Source organism: Gadus morhua, chromosome 19 (genome assembly GCF_902167405.1).
Source record: "Gadus morhua chromosome 19, gadMor3.0, whole genome shotgun sequence".
Lineage (NCBI taxonomy): Eukaryota > Metazoa > Chordata > Actinopteri > Gadiformes > Gadidae > Gadus > Gadus morhua.
This window is the reverse complement of record NC_044066.1, coordinates 9,377,592-9,398,282: the sequence shown is the minus strand read 5'-3', so window position 1 is coordinate 9,398,282 and position 20,691 is coordinate 9,377,592. Positions and strand designations below refer to the sequence as shown.

General features: G+C 42.4%; 1 protein-coding gene across 1 annotated transcript in view; it reads right to left on the bottom strand.

Annotated features, from left to right (window-relative positions):
- The window catches only part of astn2 (astrotactin 2), a 269,562-nt gene that overhangs the window by 184,743 nt on the left and 64,128 nt on the right, over positions 1-20,691 (bottom strand). Inside the window, exon 3 of the mRNA XM_030341421.1 lies at positions 9,193-9,667. Within this exon, the coding sequence (XP_030197281.1) occupies positions 9,193-9,667 (475 nt within the window). The remainder of the gene's footprint in view (positions 1-9,192; positions 9,668-20,691) is intronic.

Sequence of the window (20,691 nt, the reverse complement as noted above, 5' to 3'; positions counted from 1 at the left end):
CGGTGAAGCCTTTGCTCTTAGAAGTTTGTGTTTATGTATCTTCCCCTGGTCGTGCTTCCATACAAAACATACTAAATGCATGTCTAGCCTGTCCGAAGGACGTTTTACACAGCCGTATGCAAATGCAATTATAATGGTGGTACCATTTGTCGTTCCAAAATATATTCTGATGAATAAATATAGTTTGTTAGAAGCTAAACGATTTCCCAAGACACCAAACGACCAGAAGAGGGATTTAGAAGAACAGTGAATTTAGAAGAATAGTGAATAAATATTCAGATTTCAGTTGAGGCTTGCATATCTAACAAGGACATATGGATTTTATGCGTTATCTTTTTTTTAATTGCTTTCATAAGGGCTACACTAAATGATTGTAGTCCGTTGTTTTCTCTGTTACCCCTTTGCTGACGCTTGTTGTTGTAGTTTACATTACAATGCCAACACTGATGACGCCAAAGGCATAACATGCATCCCGCTGAGGGGCAATTATGAACACGAAAAAAACACAACGTCTCCTCTTGAATCTACTGTCTATATCTGAATTACCATTTTAGTATATAGAAGTACACAATGAATATTTTAGAGGCCAAGATGAGAAAAGAAAAGTCGTAGTTCTGAATTGTGAAAAGAGGAAAAAGATCAATATATGTATAATGCTGAAGAAATATGTGCACGCATGCAAACATTGTTTGCCAAAGGTAGTCTTAAATAACAAAGAAATCCAAGTAAATAAATAAGAAACATGCATTACAATGCATATTCCATGCACTAATGTGATCAAAACTCAATTTCCATAGCAATGTGAAAAACCTGTTTACCACGACCAGGCTCTATGCGTGTTTGCATGTCGCGTCTGGAGCACTCCGAGGCCCCCCATCCATCCCCTTATATGAGAATAATGACACAACGCCATGCCACAAAACTCTAACGTGACATCACTGATGAAAAATGCCCGCCAACTTGGCACATTGAAAGCAGCCTGGAGCAATGTTGTGATTAATACCAAACCTGGGTTGTCATCTTCCTCCAGTGATAAATCGCTGGGACTTAATTACAAATACTTTTTGGGGGTTTCGTACTGCACACACAGAAGGACATACTGTTAACTATCCCAACTCGCAGAACTGGCGGTGCCATCGGCGAGCTTACAAAACAGGCAGCCTGGTGTTCCTTGTGTAGGAGTAGTTGCTAGAGGGGATAGGCTCCCAGACAAAAGGTATCGAGTTCGATATCATATGGCAATAATCTTCATATAGGTATCCTTGACCAAGATGCCAAACCAAACACCTCCCAGCTCTAAAATAACCTGCATCGGAATTCACTTGAAGATGCTTATGGGTTAAAGCGTTTGCGGAATTACCTACTTAAGTGTAATAGTCGGTAATAACTAATGAACTCAGTGTCATATGAATAATGAACCATTGGAACATACTGTGGAATGTGTTCAAATCCCCCCTGCCATACCAACAGGTGTGCTGTCGATTAAGCATTTACAAATCAATCATTTTGTGACATCACAAGTGGGCGTGTCCACCCAGAAAGATAGATCTACCGACCAGTTGGTGCAGTCCACCTGGTTGGCCGGTAGGTTGATCTACCCATCTATCAACACATCTGGGTGGACACTCCTACTTGGGATGTCACTATAGGGGGTAGATTGTTCTAGATTGACCCGTGAGCTGTCGGGTCAATTGTTCGTCAGTGAGAACAACAGCACCGCTGTGCAGGGCTGGGAGGAAGTGAGCTGTTGGTGCACTGGTCCGAACAAAGTCCGTGGCCATCTGTAAAATGACATCACAAAGGGGCTCCCATCAAGGGAGTTGGAACACACTCGTTCTAACTCTGATGTCACCGCATGATGTCATCTCAAATAATAGGCCTATTCTTCAGACGATGGTTAAATCTGTATTCATGCTAAGGCTCCAGCATCCCCCAAGTGTAGTGTATGCATTTGTTCAGGCTCCCAGGAGAAAGGCTGCGTCACCGGGTTTGATACACTATGTCCGCACGCTACATGGGGGAGTGATGATGCGCCGTGCCTGAAGCACACAGACCGACCAAAGCCATATGAACCGTGCATCAGGGCCGAGATGATGCAGTGTTTGGTTCCCGCCGGCTTGCTCACTGTATGCACTTTTTCCATGCTACCACACTCTAAGCATGCGCTGGAGAATTTATGTGAATGTGTGTGTGTGTGTGTGTGTGTGTGTGTGTGTGTGTGTGTGTGTGTGTGTGTGTGTGTGTGTGTGTGTGTGTGTGTGTGTGTGTGTGTGTGTGTGTGTGGGGGGGGTTACATGTGAATAGCTGGATATTGTATTGTCTTGTATTGTTTTATATTATTTTTATAACTGTGTCCTGTGCAATGACAATAAAGAATTATATTCTATCCATCTCATGCAACTCTAAATGAGGTTTAACTTGTCGGCATCCTCAAGCCTGGTCATGCCTGGTCTCAAGCCTCACTTTAACGGCACGTGTCTGCGTTCACTGCGAGATGCTTTGCCCTGAAGGTGTCTGCTAAATGACTAAATAATTGCAGTTAATAAATGTACTGGTGGCCCACATTAAGCATGAGGGGCCTCTAGTCTATGCTTTTGCATGCAATAACTCTGTTGATAGAAAACCTGTAGATTGGAGTCTGCGATTTAAGTGGGAGCATATTGTGGGCTTAATCAAGTGTGACAAGGTAAAATGAAGGCAGAAAAACATCCTTATTTACATTATCTTTCTAGCTTTTTCATTTCCGGGGCTTGGTTCAGACGGGCCAGCACAATTCATGGAGTGAATTTCACTGGGTGCAGCCAACGTCCCTAGTGTACATTACGCTTCGTCTAGTAAGCACTTCACAGTCACTAATGAGATTATTCTGCACATAGAAACTAGGAGTCATGAAGTGGGCATTCTAGTCGGCCAGTCAATGAGGCTAGGTTAGGGTGAAAATATTGTAATACGACGCCGAGGTATAATCTGATTGAACACAGCACTTTAACAGGTAAGAGAAAGCCCCTTCAGTCAAACGTTGAGAGGTTCACGTGGGGGTTCGTAAATCAATCGGTGTACAGACATAAGGAGAATGCACGTTGACTCAAAACCATCTTCCTATTTTATTTTTTATTTATAGCCAGACGATCCACCACGAGTAATGGTCCATATCACTCAATGGGGTTTGGGTTCCGAGTCCACCATCACCTCATTCAACCTAATTAGTCTGCTCTATGCAAACCACTGATGGGACCGGTGATTGTTCTTCAATTTGCGCAGGTTCGAATGCGTCATTGTGATCGTGGAATATATGGGAGCTGCCCTTCAAATAATGAATGCAATTGGATGCGTTATGTTCTGGCTGGGGAAAGAACAAACTAAACTTCAAAATGTATTACCTGCAGAAAATGTGGGGAGTGCTGAAGTGCAAAGTGAGGTTGAAAATGTGTTTTAATAAAGAAATATAGTTTAAGAAGTAAAGAAATGTCGAATGGCCTAAATTAACCTGAAAAGATTTGAAGAGACTTCAAAAGTATATGCAGAGTAAAAAATGTAAACATGTACACCATTTTAAAAATGATGAAGTTTGAATACATTTTAGGTAAAATATAGAATAGCTGAGCTGTTGCGATAAGGTTGAATCAAGTTAGTGTAACAGTAAAGTAAGCGTAGGAGAAGTGTGTGTGTGTGTGTGTGTGTGTGTGTGTGTGTGTGTGTGTGTGTGTGTGTGTGTGTGTCATCAGTTGTCATAGTTACTTGGAAAAGTGTGTTATTGACCTTATCCTTTCACAACTCGTTCATCGAGATAAGCTCACAAAATGAAAAAGGACTGTGGATTCTTAGCGTTCATAGGACATATCGTTTGTGTAGACACCATGACGTCAAGAATATAGTTTCTAAGCACTTTAGCGCACACACCTCGAGTTGCATGAAGGACCTAGCCTCGAGCCATATAAACAGGGTCGCCACACACAAACGCCTGATGCTCAAGTAGATTACAAATCGATGAGTAATTGGCGCACAGAAATAAGCTTTACATTATGTTTCAAGGTAAACATTGACGTTGCGACGAGCGAACAGGACAGCTTTTGTGAAAGCCATCTTGGACTAGAGCGGGTGCCATCGCTCAAAGGAAGGCAATTAAAGCCAACTAAAAATGTACAAAGTGGTTATAAAGCAAAAACTGTTGAATTAAAAAGTATGAATGATATCGAAAAAAGTGATTTGTTAAATATCTGAACAAAGTTTAACGATAACAAATGAACAGTTGCGTAGTCTGAAGAAGTTGAAGTGTCAGAGAATGGGCGGACGGCTTCCCTCTCTATTATAGAATTTCAACTTTTAAAAATTAAAGTTGATTATTTGTATCTTTAAGTAAGAAAGGTAAGAGCAGTCTAATCCAAGAAGGCTGACAATTTAAAAATGTCAATGAAGTCTCCAGCCTAAAAACATGTAGGCCTATGAGGAGTTGAGTGCCAAAGTATCGGTATGAATAATAAAGAATAAAGCCTTGGGAGAACAATAGTTGAGCGTTGCATGAGGAACTCGCCTAAATATTTGATGAAACAATTGCCTTTATTGAAACACCTTAGTGAATGAAAGCCATGAGGGGAGAGAGTCATTTTATGCTGAATATATTAATTATAAATGAATTTAATGAAAAAAGTTAGAACAGGAATAGAGAGCTCAAGACTACGGGAGGAAAAAAACACAAGCAACACTCAAGGACTTTGACAAATCACAATGCAACAAAAATGAAATAAAAGAAAGAAAGTAAACCTAGCTAGGTGCATCCAAGTTCCCAAATGCTGTGCACCAGTGCTACACAAAAGTTGACTGTAAGGGCTGTATAGGCTACTGCAGACAATCACATTTCTTTGTGGTAATGGACACTAGTTGTTTGGTTAAAGAAAAAGTATATTTGAGGTACGTTCTGTTTCTGGTTAAAGGAAAATTAAACTACAGCAAGATGCCAAGGTCATTGACAAATTACAACTAAGCAACATTTTAGAGGGTATAAAAAATGGAAATTAGTTAATGTTGGAGGAGCTAGACCTGACAATTGCAAGTGAGCGTGCACTATAGAGACAATTCCTGGACTAAAGTTCACCCCAGCAAACTAAAATAGACATTCGACTACTGTTAAGTAAGACTCATTACATGTAGAGGTAAAGCAGAAACCCAATTCCCAACTGTTAGAAATGTAGCATGGGAGTCATTAAATGTGTGGTATTAATGTGTGATCGTGAGTGGGAAAATATAATGAGGAACTTAACACCATGTTTCCTAAACTGCAGATGTCAATAGTTCACACCACTGCGGAAATTGCAGCAGAGAGCAAGGTTGGTGTGAGGCAGGTGTGGGTTGGAGAGAAAGCAGCTCAGTTGGTGGGGTTGGCTGGCAAATTGCAAAGACTTTAGTATCAAAGCCAATAACAGTTAAGGCACTTTCCTGTATCAAACAGGCAAATTAGGCGTGTTTCACAGGGGAGAGGAACATGCAGCAGTGATTCGTTAGTTTAATTATTTTCTCAAACATATTGTTTTGGGGGAATTTTTGCCGTTTCAAGTTGAAAACAAACCCTGTTTAAATACAAAGGAATTTCCAAATCAGTACCTTATTATTATTCTTAGAACCATTTGCATAAGTATTTGGGGTGGTATGTGCTGGTGTCTGAACAGTGAAAGACCCATTCCTCTAAGTTTAAATTACAAAACTTCTGATGAAAGTGGTTTAGTATTGGGAACTCACAAATCTGTTACAGCATTAACCCATATGGTACAGAACACGACTTGTTACATATATATGACAGAATAAAAGTCGGTGGCTTAGAGTTGGACAACTTGTATAGCATTCCTTGCAATCGGTTTTGTCAAAATTAGACTGCAATGCATCAGATAAATAATTCTGGTTAAATTAACAATTGTTCATACATTTGAAAACATTAGTTAAAAACGGTATGATGGAAAATCTGAATCAGGTAAAGAAATATTGAAGGATTAAGAACCTCAACTTGTTGGTCGCGACCCAAAAGTGGGTCCTAGACTTCTTCGTTTTAAATAGGTCATGAGTATGTCGTCAAAAAATAAATAAAAATATAAAATAAAAATGATTGTTTTTATTTATTTTTAGCTAGAATAATGTGCTTTGAATGCAGGACTGAAACTGTTTATTTTTCAAAAGGTCAGGATGATATTTTTGTCACAAGCCCATTTTGGAGAAATAAATTTGCTTGGTTTGAATTGTATAAAAGTGGGTCGGGACCATGTGAGAATATTGGTCCCAAAGTCGGGGAAGTTGAGAACCACTGGTATAAACCATATACATCTGGCAATAAAATGAATATCGGAAATAATTTCAATTTCAAGTTTGGCTTGGGTAAGCAAAAGGTTTAAGTCATTTCAAGCCAGGTTGTTAATCTTTTCCAACTATTTGTCAACATAATATTGTTAATACATCAGAGATGAATAGTTGTAAAATGTATGAAGATTTTTCAGACCCGACCGATCTCTAATGAAAACAAACATTCTTTATCTGTTAGCTATGCTAATCTAATGTTGTCGATTAGATAAAATGTTGAGTTGAAAATAGAGCAGTATCTCCAAGCAAGTTCCATTCTCAAAGCAAATCATGTCCGTAGAAGGCTGGCTAGCATAGAGGCACCAATAGTCTAGCATTTCATAAAACATGCTGCATAAACACATTCTGCTTGATTTAACATATTATCCACACCAATGAAAATTCCATGAGGGTCATTAATATTTTCTCGTGTTATGAAATCTAATGTAGCAACTTAACATGCCGCTTAGTTTAAATCGCTGACTTCGTTTATTTTTTCCTCTCCAGAAACTGTTTGTCAGGGTGAATTTTGAAGGAGAGGGATTATAAAGGACCCGCATTCAGAACATCATTGTGTCCGTCCAAAGGCATCAAGGTGAATAAGCACCTCGGGTGTGTGTTCAACACAATGGGGGAACCTGCTCTGACTGTGATCATCAAGTCACTATTCACTCATTTAACTGGGGTGCAAAGCGATGGGGAGTCCTTGTTGCTGTTTCTTTAGATGCATGATGTCATAAGGTAGCACGTAGGGGCTGTGCGTGCTGCTCTTTGAGGCCAGCAGGTAGGCTGCAGATGGTGGGGTTCTAACACAGAGTACGTCAGCTGGGAGGGTTTTCTGTTCCGGTACCATATGCCACTGATTTTGTTGGTTAACAAAATAATGGGCCGTTGCCGGAATCGCAATTTAAATTGTTAAGAAAACCCCACTGCTGTGGCGTTTCTTTTATTTTTAACAATTTTGGAAAAAATCTTTATGGTTTGCATTGAGCATAAAGATAATCAAATATTGATCCGGGTCCCGGCAGTAATGCACATTACTGCTACGACACAGAAGATGCACTGAAGCCTCCTTAATACCCTGCACACTGCGCAAGGCGTGTTTCCGTGGTGGACTCCACAATGCCACAGCATTAACACGAATGCTGTGTCTCAGATTTAGTATCTGTTGTCTGAGTAGTAAAGAGTAGCAAGTAGGAGTCCAAATGAGGCATACGTTTACCGGTGCTTCTATTAACCCTAGGCGTAACCTCTCTGGGGACACAAGTTCAGCAAGTGAGGAACGAATGGAGAAAAACGCTGCAATGAATAGTTGTCTAACCACTGGTAGCATGATTGCTGATCAAGACCCTGGAAGGATTTAAGTGTGCAGTGATACGGTTTAACCGGAGAGCGAGAGAAAGAGGGAGAGAGAGCGAAAGAGAGAGCATGGGAGAGCATGAGAGAGAGAGAAAAAGAGAGAACGGGAGAACGAGGAGCGAGAGAGAGAGAGAGCGAGAGAGGAAAGTGACCGTGACAGAGAGAGTGCGCGAGAGGCAGCACAACAGAGAGAGAGAGACTGAGCAATAGCCTGCGAGAGAGAGAGACAGAGAAGTATATTGAAAGGGTGCGAGGGGGCTATTCCTGCATTCCACAGACTCATCATCACACGGTCTCGGGCGTACCGCGGTGATTTTCCCAGGCCATGATTTACGATGCTCCAGCTCCCCTCCTCCTCTAAGCCATGGGGCGTCCCACTAAATAACTAAATTGACAGCCCTCATTTGTTTGGTTTGCTCGGTGTGCTATATGGAGGAGTGCCTGGCACCCCCACCCTCTGTGCGAACCTGGGGGGGGGTGCACTGGGGCCGGCATGCCTGGGGATAGCACCATTGAGCAAAGCTGAATGAGGGTCATCTGTCAGCGGAGACACTCAGGTAAAGAATGGCCGGTGGTGTTCAGGGGGAAGGTGAGAGACAAGTGGCTTTTTTGGGGACATTTGGGACCTGGAGATATGACTGAATTGTATTGAAATGGAGGAGCTCTCTTCGTGTGTGTGTTTTTATGTGTGTGTGTGTGTGTGTGTGTGTGTTTTTTATGTGTGTGTGTGTGTGTGTGTGTGTGTGTGTGTGTGTGTGTGTGTGTGTGTGTGTGTGTGTGTGTGTGTGGAGTACGGTGTGTGAATGTATAATAATACATGGTAGATGGATTGCCAGCTTGAGTTATTTATGTTTGGTTTTGGGGATTTCAGTACAGTCATTTTTCAAACACAAACAAAGGTCTAAAAGACCTCTCAAACATGTATCTACAAACATACTGCAGAAATTCTGGACACGAAAAAAAAACGCTTTCAAGGGTCAAAGTGAAGCTAGAGATTTATCGCCTGTCGGCCAAAAGCTCACATCAACCACCTCCGCATTATTCAAACCACCAGCAACCAACAGACAAACAATCAGCACAGCTCACCAACGTAGCGACCCTGACACCCCAGACCGACCACTAACACGAAGAACGCAGGTTATCCCACGTGATCACACCTGGCAAAAGATCCCAGTTAGCAACTTGGCAAGACCTCCCCACACACCCCGTGTGGTTCGCGCACTGTCATGGAAATATCAATCGTACAACTTCTTGGCTGACTTCAGCCATGGCCAATCCTAAACTCTCCACGATGGTCACCCCCCCCCCCTACCTTTGTTTCATTTGTATTAACTACCCACGATGTGAAAGCTTCTCTATAAGAATCACGTGCACCCATTGTCTCAATGAATGTATTCTTGGTAACTTTTCTGCCTGTATCATCCCATGACCATGCTCCAAAATGAAAACGTAATATTTTCCTGGCCAAAATGTATTACAAATAAGTTATTCTTCATCGCGCACCAAACTCACCTCTTTTGTCGGCGAAGCTCATGTTGAGGCCGTCCTCCTTGCGCATGGTGTCCGAGTGCACTCCGTTAAAGTGCACCTCCTGGCCGTGCGCCTCGCGGTAGTCCTCCTGAAGCCCCCCCGCCTTGCCGTCGCACAGGTTCAGGTGCTGGTGGTGCAGCTGGTTGGGGGTGGAGTTGTGCGAGAGCCCCACCAGGTCGTCCTCGTCGCAGTCGTAGTCGTCCAGGATGGGCGTCTCGCGGATGGGCACGCCGATGACCGAGTTGCCGTGCTGGTGCTGGCCCCGGGCCGAGGAGCCCCCGCGGTAGCTGTCGCGGCCCTGGGGCCCCAGCAGCACCGAGGGGATGTAGTGGATCTCGTGCGTGGCCTCGGTGCTGGCGCTCTTCTGGGGCACGCGGCGGCGCTTGCACCAGCGGTGGCGGGTGTAGAGCACCAGGGTGAAGAGGAGGATGAGGAGGAGGAAGGCGATGAGTCCCCCCTGGGAGAGAGGGACAAAGACGGAGAGTCTATTAAAGAAACGATGGGGAAGGTTGAATTTAAAGCAGAGACTATGTGTATACGTCGTCATCGATTTGAGGAGCATGCGGATATTGAGGTTGAAGAGGGTGGGATAGGATGTGAATGCCCACAGTCTTTTGTTGAGTTTTAGTGTAAAGCAGATTCCACCTTGAATGCCGTTGCACAGTGTACATATAAAGTGGGCAAGATCTTAAATTGTGCATTTTTATTATATTATGTTCTGTTTATCAGCGGGGAAGATGTGAATTAGGTGGAGGAAAGGGATAAGCCTCCCCTTGGAAATAAATATATAAATAATAGACAATGAAAAAGTAAATAAAACCAATTGAAAGTAGTATGAAAGCAGATTGGCCGCTGAAGAGCTTAAGACTACAGTCAGACGAGAATGACAATGTGATACGAAGGCTCACATGTTTTTTTTATTTTCATTACTTAGTATTACTTTATGAAACCTATAAATCATATTGAACTCTTGAGGTGCAAGGGCTCAAACGATCAGTAAATCATATTTTCAGCATGAGGAAGAGGACAATCGGGGGGAAGACCAGAAAGAAACAGACAAAAACAAGATATGAAGATTATAAGGAAGATGAAAGGAATAGCTTTATTTTTTGGAATTGTTTTGTGCTTTGTGTGTCGCATACTGACAATTTCACATTGTCACCGCAAAGTATAAATAGTTCCCAGTCTTAAAATGTGTGTCCTTATGTATGCCGTTATCAGTCTGGAGATTATGATTAGCAGGAAGAGAGCAGGAAAGAAAGAAAGAAAAAAGAAGAGAGAGAAAGAAAAAAAAATGAAACCAACAAAGCAACAAACAAATTGGTAAATCACGGTTGGAAATGTGTGTGTGAGCGCGACGCGAGCCACATGTGGTCGATGTGCTGCGATTATGCAGTAGATGAAGAGGATAATGCGGAGCGCAACAGCCAAGGACCAATCAGAGACAATGGTGGAGACTGAGGTCTGAGGCAGAGAACATGGGTGCCCTCTATTCATCTCTCTCTCTCTCTCTCTCTCTCTCTCTCTCTCTCCACACCCCAAGTCTCTCACATATGTGTTATCTGACACTCACACACACAAACAGTCACACACAAACATACTCAAGCCTACTCTCTCTCACATACATAAACACAAAGACAAATGCTCTCTCAGACACACACACAAATCTCTCTCGCACACAAACACATTCTCTCTCAGAGACACACACACACACACACACAGACACACAGACAGACACACACACACACAAACAATAACTTCTCTCCCACACACACACAAGGACTTCTCTCCTACACCCTCCAAACATACAGCAGTCCAATGGAGATGGCTGAAGTGGTGTGACGGTTGGAGGAGCGACACGAGGCACAGTGTGGTCGTGTGCATGAGAGCCTGTCACGCTCTCTCTGCTGCAGCCCTCGCCACGCTTATGCACATTCACTAAGGCGCGCACACACACACATTATCTCAGACCACCACACACACACACACAGTTCCGGATCAGTCCTCGTTAGCACCATTCAAGGACCTTGAAGCATCCTCCTGAAGTACACTGAATAATACACTTTAACCTTGGGCACTCAGATACAATGCCATTAGAGGGATTCCAATGGACACATTCAGACCATAACATAGAGACTACATACTCCAAAAAGTATTACACAAGGTAAACACACAGCGTCTGGAAAACAAGAAAAACCTTTCACCTGTCATTTCGTCACGCCGCATTCAGGCCCACACACGGATTGAAACTCGCAAACGATCGCGCCGCACAAAGAAACGCAAACTATGAAAAACAAACGCACACACACAGCGCCCAATCCATCCGGATCACGGAGGCACGCTGCGAATAAATAAAACAAACCAGAGCGACACATTCATCACATTTAATATTCCGTCTTCATGAGGAAAACAAACCACGATCAAATTATAACTCACGCGCCATGGGGCCGTCGTGCATTAATCACACATCTCACACACACACACACACACACACAGAACCACGTGCGGTGTGCGCTGCGGTCAGGAGAACTCCATTCATCTATCCAAGGAATGGCAGCTATGAAACACACACACAAGCTGCAATCTCCTCACTCGAAGAGTCAAACTCAAGTTCGTCAGCCACACAGAGAGGGCTCCGTTACTCGTTCATCTCGTTGGCGAAATGCAACGGAAAGATATGAAGGACTTGAAGTGTATCATACTGATTTTACGTCTTGTATTTTACATTTACATTTAAGCCTTTTAGCAGACACTTTCATCCAAAGTGCCTTACAATAAACATACCTTTGTCAGAAGAGAGAGAAACAATATATCGCTGTTGGTTCAGTACCGATATTCATAGAAACAAGTGCCAAGCACTTGCAATTGCTAGGTTAACCCCTTCCCTGTATACAACAAAGATAGCGGAGAAAAGATTCTACACAATGCCAAGTAGTATTTTAAGTGCTAGAACGTCCAACATACAATTAGTGCGTAAGTGGGTGTTTTTGGAAGAGTAAGGGAGGATAATGCGCAGTGAGGGTAAGGGACGAGGCTAATCAGAATCAGATGGAGCACTATTGCCAGGTGAAGTTTGCATAGATGAGAAATATTTTCGGAATCTTTGGTGCGTTGGATAAAATGAAACAAAAAAATACAAAAAGCAACAGTACAAGGGTCTTAAACAAATAAACGAAGATATGAAACAAACGTATATAATATACACATGTAAATAATGAGGGAAGCATGTTTGCATGGGCCAATGGCTATAGGATACAGGATACATTACATCTAGCCAATTATTAATCTAAATGTGCTTTAATGTGGCTGTAAATTACAACATGATAGCTAATCTTACAATTAAATACACAGAGGCTATCCCCATACCACTCAAACACTCTGAACACTCTGTTCAAACAGAGAAAATGGCTCCGGCAGTGTAATCCGAACAGCCTATTACCTATGCTAAGCAAGAACTCTTTCAATGGCACTTTTCATTTCCTGTATCTCCTTGGTTTTTTTGTGTCTGGCGAACCCGTTCCCCATTTAATACTGACTTCTCTCAGTCCCCCAATTTGCTTTGTTTGATCACATCTTGTTCTGCCCTCTCTCAGGGCAATAGCTTCTCTCCGATTCACAATGGCACACGGAGCCACGGGGGGACTTTCCTGTTCATCTTAAGACCATACAAAATGACTAAATCCCTGCTGCTTCTGTCCATCTCCATGGGAGAGGACAAATGCTTGAGCTCTTCCAACTTAATGTCGGATGAAAAACATTGCCTTTATGTCAGTCTACACAAAATAGAGGGAGAGAGAGAGAGAGAAAGAGAGAGGGAGAGAGAGATAGAGGGAGAGAGGGAGAAAATAGCAAAGCCGATCAGAGAGATGTACAGAGACGCATCTCTCTCTTTCTTGTCTCATGGTAGCTTGACACTATTTAGCATCGATCAACTCTATATAGGATTTATTGTACAAAAACTGCAATTCAAAGAGTGTGATAGTATATACATGTTTTATTCAAAGATTTTCTAACTATCAACAGAATGGCAAAGGTACACAATATACAAACAAACCCGGTAGCCTTCCCGTACCAACGCCGTCCACACTGCTCCATTATTAGTTCCGTTTACTTCTGGAGACAAAAGGCCCAATACTTTTGTCTCTTCCAAGTCCTACTTATCCCTGTTTTGTTCCTTGTTGTGGCTCACTAGCCAGGTCGCGACAAATTGTTTCTGGTTCCAAACAGTGAAACAGTTTGCCTCACAGTTTGGAAGCCGTCTAGCGAGAGGGAGGCTTAGCTCTCCGCGCTCAGCCTCGAAGGCCTGCTGTCGTGTGCATGTTCTCGCCGCGAGACGCCACCCCTCCGAAACACAAATCCCTCTCTCTCTATCTCTCTCTCTCTCTCCCTCACACTCTCATCCCCTCTTTCAACTTCTCTCAATTGTGTTCTCTCGGTTTTTCTTTCGCCTGACCTTCCAACATGTTGGTGCGAACCAACTACTCCCCCTCCCTCATCCCCCTTCGCGCCATGTCGTGCCGCCCTCTCCCTCCTCTCCCTCCTCCCTCTGCTCCCTCCATCCTCTCTCCCAGTAGGAAGTTAAAGTGCCATGTGCCAGAGCATCTGCTCTTCATTCCCGGGTTTCCAGGCGGAGAGGTCCCCGAGCCAATAACAGGCCTTAGATCACTGCTTACTGTTACCAGGCTAGTTACTCGCCTCAGGGGAAGACTTTCTATCAATTACCCGGGGGTTGGACAGGAGGGACGGTCCAATCAACACGTTTAGATTCACAAGGCATTCATAGGCATGCTGATGATAAAACTGATGAGATTAAATGTAGTTTCTATACGTATATATCATTTTTATGGATAATTTCTTATTTATATATTAATGTAATAGGATTTCCATTTTAGACTGAAATATGTCCGTTTGTGCTAAACTGGTGGGAAATTGACTCTACCCAAGGATATACTTAACAATTGCAGGGAAAAACTAATTAAAAAAGGGTCTTCTGAAAGCCAAAGCATATTCCTCATGAAACTGAATATAAATCATGCAATATTCCACTTTTCAAACATCATTGAAAACCCATTTAAAAACTAATGTTGACATTGTATCACCAACCATTGTTCTGGAAGGTTAGCTAGAGATAACAATAAAACTGTCATTGATCACGGTTTGGCAGATGAAAAATATTAGCCCGAGCGCAAATCCGTCGTATTGTCTAAATCCTTGGAAAATGGAGTTTGAAATACAGTCTAGGTGTTTATATTTGAATAACACAACCAATTACAGTGCAATTGAAAACCGGGTAATAAACATAGAATCCACCTGCACTCCACCAGCCTTGAAGCCATGCAAATCAGCAGAGACTTTGTAGCCAAACCAAGCCTCCCTGCCTAATCTGAAAACATGATTACGCCCGGATTGAAAAGTGCATGAAAACCTTCTTCCGATTAAGCGGAAATCTGGGGGTCGACCTTTCCGCTCTGTCTTCCTCTGTACAGGAACAAGCACACGTTTCAATCATCCCCTCTCCTCTCCCTGCTCTCTTATCCCTCTGATAAAAGCCCCCCTTCTCACGCTACCCCCCCCAGTCCCTCTCTCTGTCGCTGTGTGTTGCCGGAATATGACTTAAGACGATGGAAAACCACAGGAATCGCAGGGAGAATGTAGACATTGAGGGGTTTCAAACTCCAGCAATTGGAGCGCAGAATAAGAAAAGTGTTTATGACACAAATAATACACGTTAACCTTGTGCACTCTGATACGACTTGAGAAGGACTTTCACAATGCTAGCCACTGATGCAGACGTTGGGTAAAGTAAACATAGAAACATAAACTGCACCTTGTGAACAACGTGCGAGTGAGGACCCAGAATGCTATCGAGGTCGGGTTTGGTATATTTTTCCCTAGACTTTTGCGATTCAACACGGAATTGACTTCTCTCCATGCAGCTCCTACACACCCCGACACCTTACTCTAAATCTGTCACCTCTGAGGATTGCGCCTCACACTCCTTCCTCCTGACGGAACGCCAGATAGCATACCCTAGCCAAGGATTGTGGGGTCCTGATAGGAGTGTGAAGTTAGAAGCGGCTGCAGTGGAGCTGAAGCATGGACAGTGAGCTAGACAGAGGATTACATGGAAAGGGATGGCATGGCAACGATCAGTTGATGCAAATGCCGGTTTGTTGAAATCCTCAGGTGAAAAAAAGGATGGGCAAAATAAATGCAATGCTACGCTTAAGCCGAGACAGGATGTACTTCATTAATCCCACAACGGAAATGTGGGTGTCACCGTGGAGGTACACGGCGGTAATAGGAATTGAAAAATAGATTCATGTTTAAAGTAAGAATAGCAAAAAATCTACAAAGAATGGTCAATTTGATTCTAATTAAAATATCTCTGCCAAAAATATGATTTACGGACTGCAGTAGTTATAAAAAGCAATGGGTCTCATGCAACTATCGTACTTACGTATTTCCATTTCCGCCATGAGCATTGATAAATGCGCCAATTTGATTTATTGGATGCATTAGAGAGAACAAACGCGTTATATATCTTGGATATATTGGAATTCAAAAGAGCAAGACTCAACCGGAAGACAAAGCCGACGTTGGCTGGCTTGAGCAACAAAAAATGTGCATGTGAAATTGAAAATTATACAGCAGCCACCTTTTACGATTTAAAAATAGAAGACTATGGTCACAAGACCAAGCTACTCTTGTCGGGAAAGGTAACAGCTGCTTCATGGATTGTTTGTTGACCTATTTTCGGCTCACAGATAATGTACACACAAACGGACAAGCGCAGCATAAGTGTTGGGGTTTCTGGGCCTCTCACAATGTTTGCCATGGATTTTGTTGCTTTTTGCTTTTTCTATTGCCAATCATAGTGGATTCATGTTCTTTAACCAGAAGTTGTTGACATGGTTTGTCGCATTTGGAGAATTGCATTTCTCAACGATAGCTAGATAAATAAATTGTTGTTTTTCTCTTATACCATGACTTCCAATTATCAGTAATAGTACCATCCTAAAAATGATGGATCATTATAATTATTCTATTTGTTATTTAGCCTCAAATGTCACAGAGGTAAGACTCACATCTTGTAAATTGGTCAACAGAAGGAGCTCAAAGTGCTTCCGAATCGGTCTTATTTAAATTCTGAAACATAGCTACAATGCATTAGAGAATTGTGCCATGTCCTTTTTTTTCTTTAACCTATTTTAGCCTCACTGAGTATGTACACACAAAACGGACAAGCGCAGCAAAAGAGGTGGGGTTTCTGGGCCTCCCATCATGTTTGCCATGGATTTTGTTCCCTTTTCTTTTTTTACATGTTTGCACCTCCCACACCCATGCTGGTGGCAACAGGGAAAGACCCATGGAGAAGGGAGGGGGAGGGCTTTTCCTCATTAGGAAAAGTCCTCCCACCATGTTTGCATAAAGCTGCTGGAGACATGTACCTTTGAGATACATGTATGTCTTGGTTTTGTGCGTTTATGTGTTTCACTAATGTACAACTGTAGGAAGATCTGTAGGCTATTATAGTTTGCTTGCTCACATTTATTTAGAAAAAGCTACATGTTTGTGTGTTTGTTGCGTGTCAGTTCACAAACAAACATGTAAATAAATGCAACGATTTGAATACTAGTGTATGCGCATATTTCATAGCAGTTGAGATTGCTCCGAGGTCATCTTTAGATTTTAGAGCAATGCGTTAGATTACAGGATGGCGTTTAGCAAAACAATATCTTACATAAAAATATGATTTTATATTGTGTTTGAATTCTGCTCTTGGGCTATTGTTTTGTCGAAGCGGCATCGTGTGGAGAAGGAGCTTTCTGCGTTATCAAGTCAATGCCCTCTGGGTCTGCATACACTTACAGCTCCTCTTGAAAAACCCAGAGCTTTGGATGTTTTGGAAGGAGATCACAGAACATAAAAAAAGGCCTCAGTAATAGCTTAGAGAGCCCATGTCTGGTTTGATTTCGGATCACACACTGCAGCCAAATGTCCAGAGCTTTGCCCGGCCAGCCCTTCCAGAGACGTCTGCAGGGTCCTACAGACCTGTGAATACACGTCCGACGGAGAACTTTGTCATTCAGTCAAAATGTAAGGACATACATGTCCAGTTCGACAACACTGAACCAATCCCAAGTCTTTTTTTGCCTGAGCGAATTGAGTATGTGTAATTTTATTTATTTATTTAGTCAGTTTGTATCAAAGGCAGAGATATGCATTCATGTTTTACTGCCGATAGCACTGACACTTAACACCAGTTGCAGACAACGATAGTGGAAGACAAGTTATGCATTAGCATGTAAAAGGGTTAATTATAGATTTTCCCCCGCAAGCACACCAGACAGTGCATTAACAAACAGGCTTTCAGAAATAGAAAGATATAGTTATACCGGAAAGGCATCAAAGGAAAAACACGTACAAAGGCAAATTACATCAAGTTGATAGTAAAGTAAGTATAACATCAACAACAAATGTCTTCCATCCTGGCTTGATGTGGCTACTGCACACAGATTTGTTGTGGATCATTATTCATGAATTAACTTTTTAATTTACATATTGCCAATCCTACTGGATTCATGTTCTTTAACCAGAAGGTGTTGACATGGTTTGTCACATTTGGAGAATTGCATTTCTCAACGATTCACCAAACCTGTATTCTAGTGTTAGGATTTCAACAGTACAATTAAATGCCTGATAAATAAATTGTAGCTTTTTTCTTATTACCATGACTTTCAATTCTCAGTAATAGTCCCAGCATCCTAATAATGATATAATATAATTATAATTATTCTGTTTGTTATTCAGCCTTAAATGTCACAATCGTAACCCTAAAGTAGAGTAAATTGGTCAGGAGAAGGAGCTCAAAGTGCATCCGAAACTGTCTTATTTAAATTCTGAAACATAGCTACACTGCAATTACAGAAAACTGCCGTCTCCTATTTTGTCTTTGTTTTTTTTTCATGCCATGGCTGATTGAACACACCTAAAAATCTCTTCACATAAAACAAAAAGAGTCTTTACAAATGATACGTAATTCATTTGTGAAACTCACCTGTGAGCCAATGCTACATGTCATTCCAACTCTTTTTAAACCCACTTCCCTGACTGTTTACCCCATCTTGTTCATTAAGGCACAAAAACAGCTTGGGAGAATGTGTGAAATAAATGTCTTGTGTTAGGGAAATGGTTAGTCAATGGGCACCCTTGGTTTTCCTACCTCTGCCTTAGATCAGACACGGTGCTGGGGTGATGTTTCTGCCTTTAATGATATCCCATGATGCTCCCTGCTTGCATGGTAACCAAATATAATTGCCTGATGATCATGCATCGCTGCATGCTCATTACTGTGGCAAATTAGTGCTGCTGGAGAACCGGGTAGTTTCTCTCTCCCCCTATCTCTCCCCTACACCATCCATCTCGCTCTCTCCCCCGATCTCTCTCTCCCTCTCCCCCTCTCTCTCTCTCTCTCCCCCTTTCTCTCATACACCGTCTCCCTCTCTCTCTCAAACAATCATATAATCCCTCTCTCCTTCTCTCACTCTGCCTTTCAACACATTATGCTACACTCATTTTCTTTTCTAACCAAAGGTAAATGATATCTTACAGTTGAGAAAGACAGCTGCCAACAGACTTGCCCTTTGCTGTGACATTCTGAGAGAAAGATTTGATTAGCAAGCTATTGCCAATATTTGTGTTGGCGCAACACAAGGGGTGGCGACTAGTACATGGAGGCCTTTGAAAAATATGTTAATAGGAGGACCAGGGAGATGGTGTGGCTTTGACGAGGGGGGTGGTGGGGGGGGATTGAGTGGGCTGCTGATGTTTTCTGCTCTACGGCTAAGGCAAGTGTCAGGCCATTTAGTTGCGGCCGTTGTGGCCTGATTGCACAAAGCCACAAGCCACAGAGACAAAACAGACCAGGGATGGTTTGATTAGGGTGTGAGGGTGAAACTTGAGTTTAAATATCCCCTCATAAACGATGCCCTTGCTTTGAGAGTGCAGCTGAGGGAGAATCTGTTTTTTTTGTACTCAAGCCGTTTCTTCTTGTAGTAGCTGATCAGGCGCAATGGCGAAATATAGTCGACACTAAAGGGAAAAGTCTAGATGAACTAAAAAGATTGTGGTGGAGTGTTTTTTTTTTAAGCAGAGCATTTCATGGTTTCCTTTTAACCTAAAAAGTATTTACTGTTAAATTTGCTGCTGCCATTTGCCTTTAAGTGATATGAGGTGTGTGTGTGTGTGTGAGTGTGTGTTGTGTGCAGCAGATACGTGTTCACTTCTGTTACAGCAACAACCAGAGGCAGTGGCAGCAGGGATTTCAACCCGTGTTCTATCCCTTTGGGTTGGGTTGAAGTGGGGCCTTTATTCCTATCTGCAGCTGTCGGCAGAGTGTTGGCACAACAGCTCGTGAGCGGTAGAGCTGTCAGAGAGGAGCTGCGAGCTAAAGGGGCAGAACCCTTGTCCGTTCATGCCAGATAGGCTACTATCAAAACTCCACTTTAACCCAGGCTACATGAAAACATACAGACACACATATACAGAGAGGCACAGATAACAGCATACATAACGCCAGACGCGTACACACCTACTCATTTCCCATCTCAAACCAATCTCGTGTCCCCGTCCACAGTATGGGCTCCCTGTTCCAGATTAGATACACCACCGCTCTCAGAGTTACGCTAACATGGAGGTACAGCCGTAATGTGTTGTCTTTCGGTCAGAGCAGAGCCATATAAGAGAAAGGGAGAGAGATAGTGTAATTGAAGAGAGAGAGAGAGAGAGAGAGAGAGAGAGAGAGAGAGAGAGAGAGAGAGAGAGAGAGAGAGAGAGAGAGAGAGAGAGAGAGAGAGAGAGAGAGAGAGATGAGAGGTTAAAACATGCTAATAGATGCTAGGGTTGAATAGTATGCTTTCAGACCAATTCTAAACAGCACAGATGCAGCTTCAGTCATTAATTGCTGATAGCAAAAACACATCTGGTGCCATTTGCTCTGAGGGGAAGAAAAACAAGTTGTTTAAAAATGCATTAATGGGAGCTGTGCCAAGGACCGTGGACTTCCTAGAGACCATTAAAAAAAGTTTTGGAATAAAGGAATAAAGAAAGATTTACAGAAGAGACCGAAGCAGTAGAATGATAAAATGGTATTCTTTTCAAGATAAGATAGCTAAGAGGTCAACTTCTTTCTGAGTGTATGGTTTAGCATTTCTACAAGGCTCAATAGTGTCTAATGTTGCCTTTGATATAAATCAGGCATGTGTTGTTTGTAGTTGGGTCATGGGTAATGGGCTGCGTTCCATAATCAAGACAGAAAAGTCAACAAGGAACATATTTTATACATCAAATTCCTGTTTTTTAAAGCCCAAATGAAGAAAGCAACACAGTTAAGCGTTAAGAGTTTTTTTTGAGTCCGATGAGAAGTTGAGTTTCAGATTGTATATCTTTGTATACTTAACAATTATTTGCCGAAGCCAA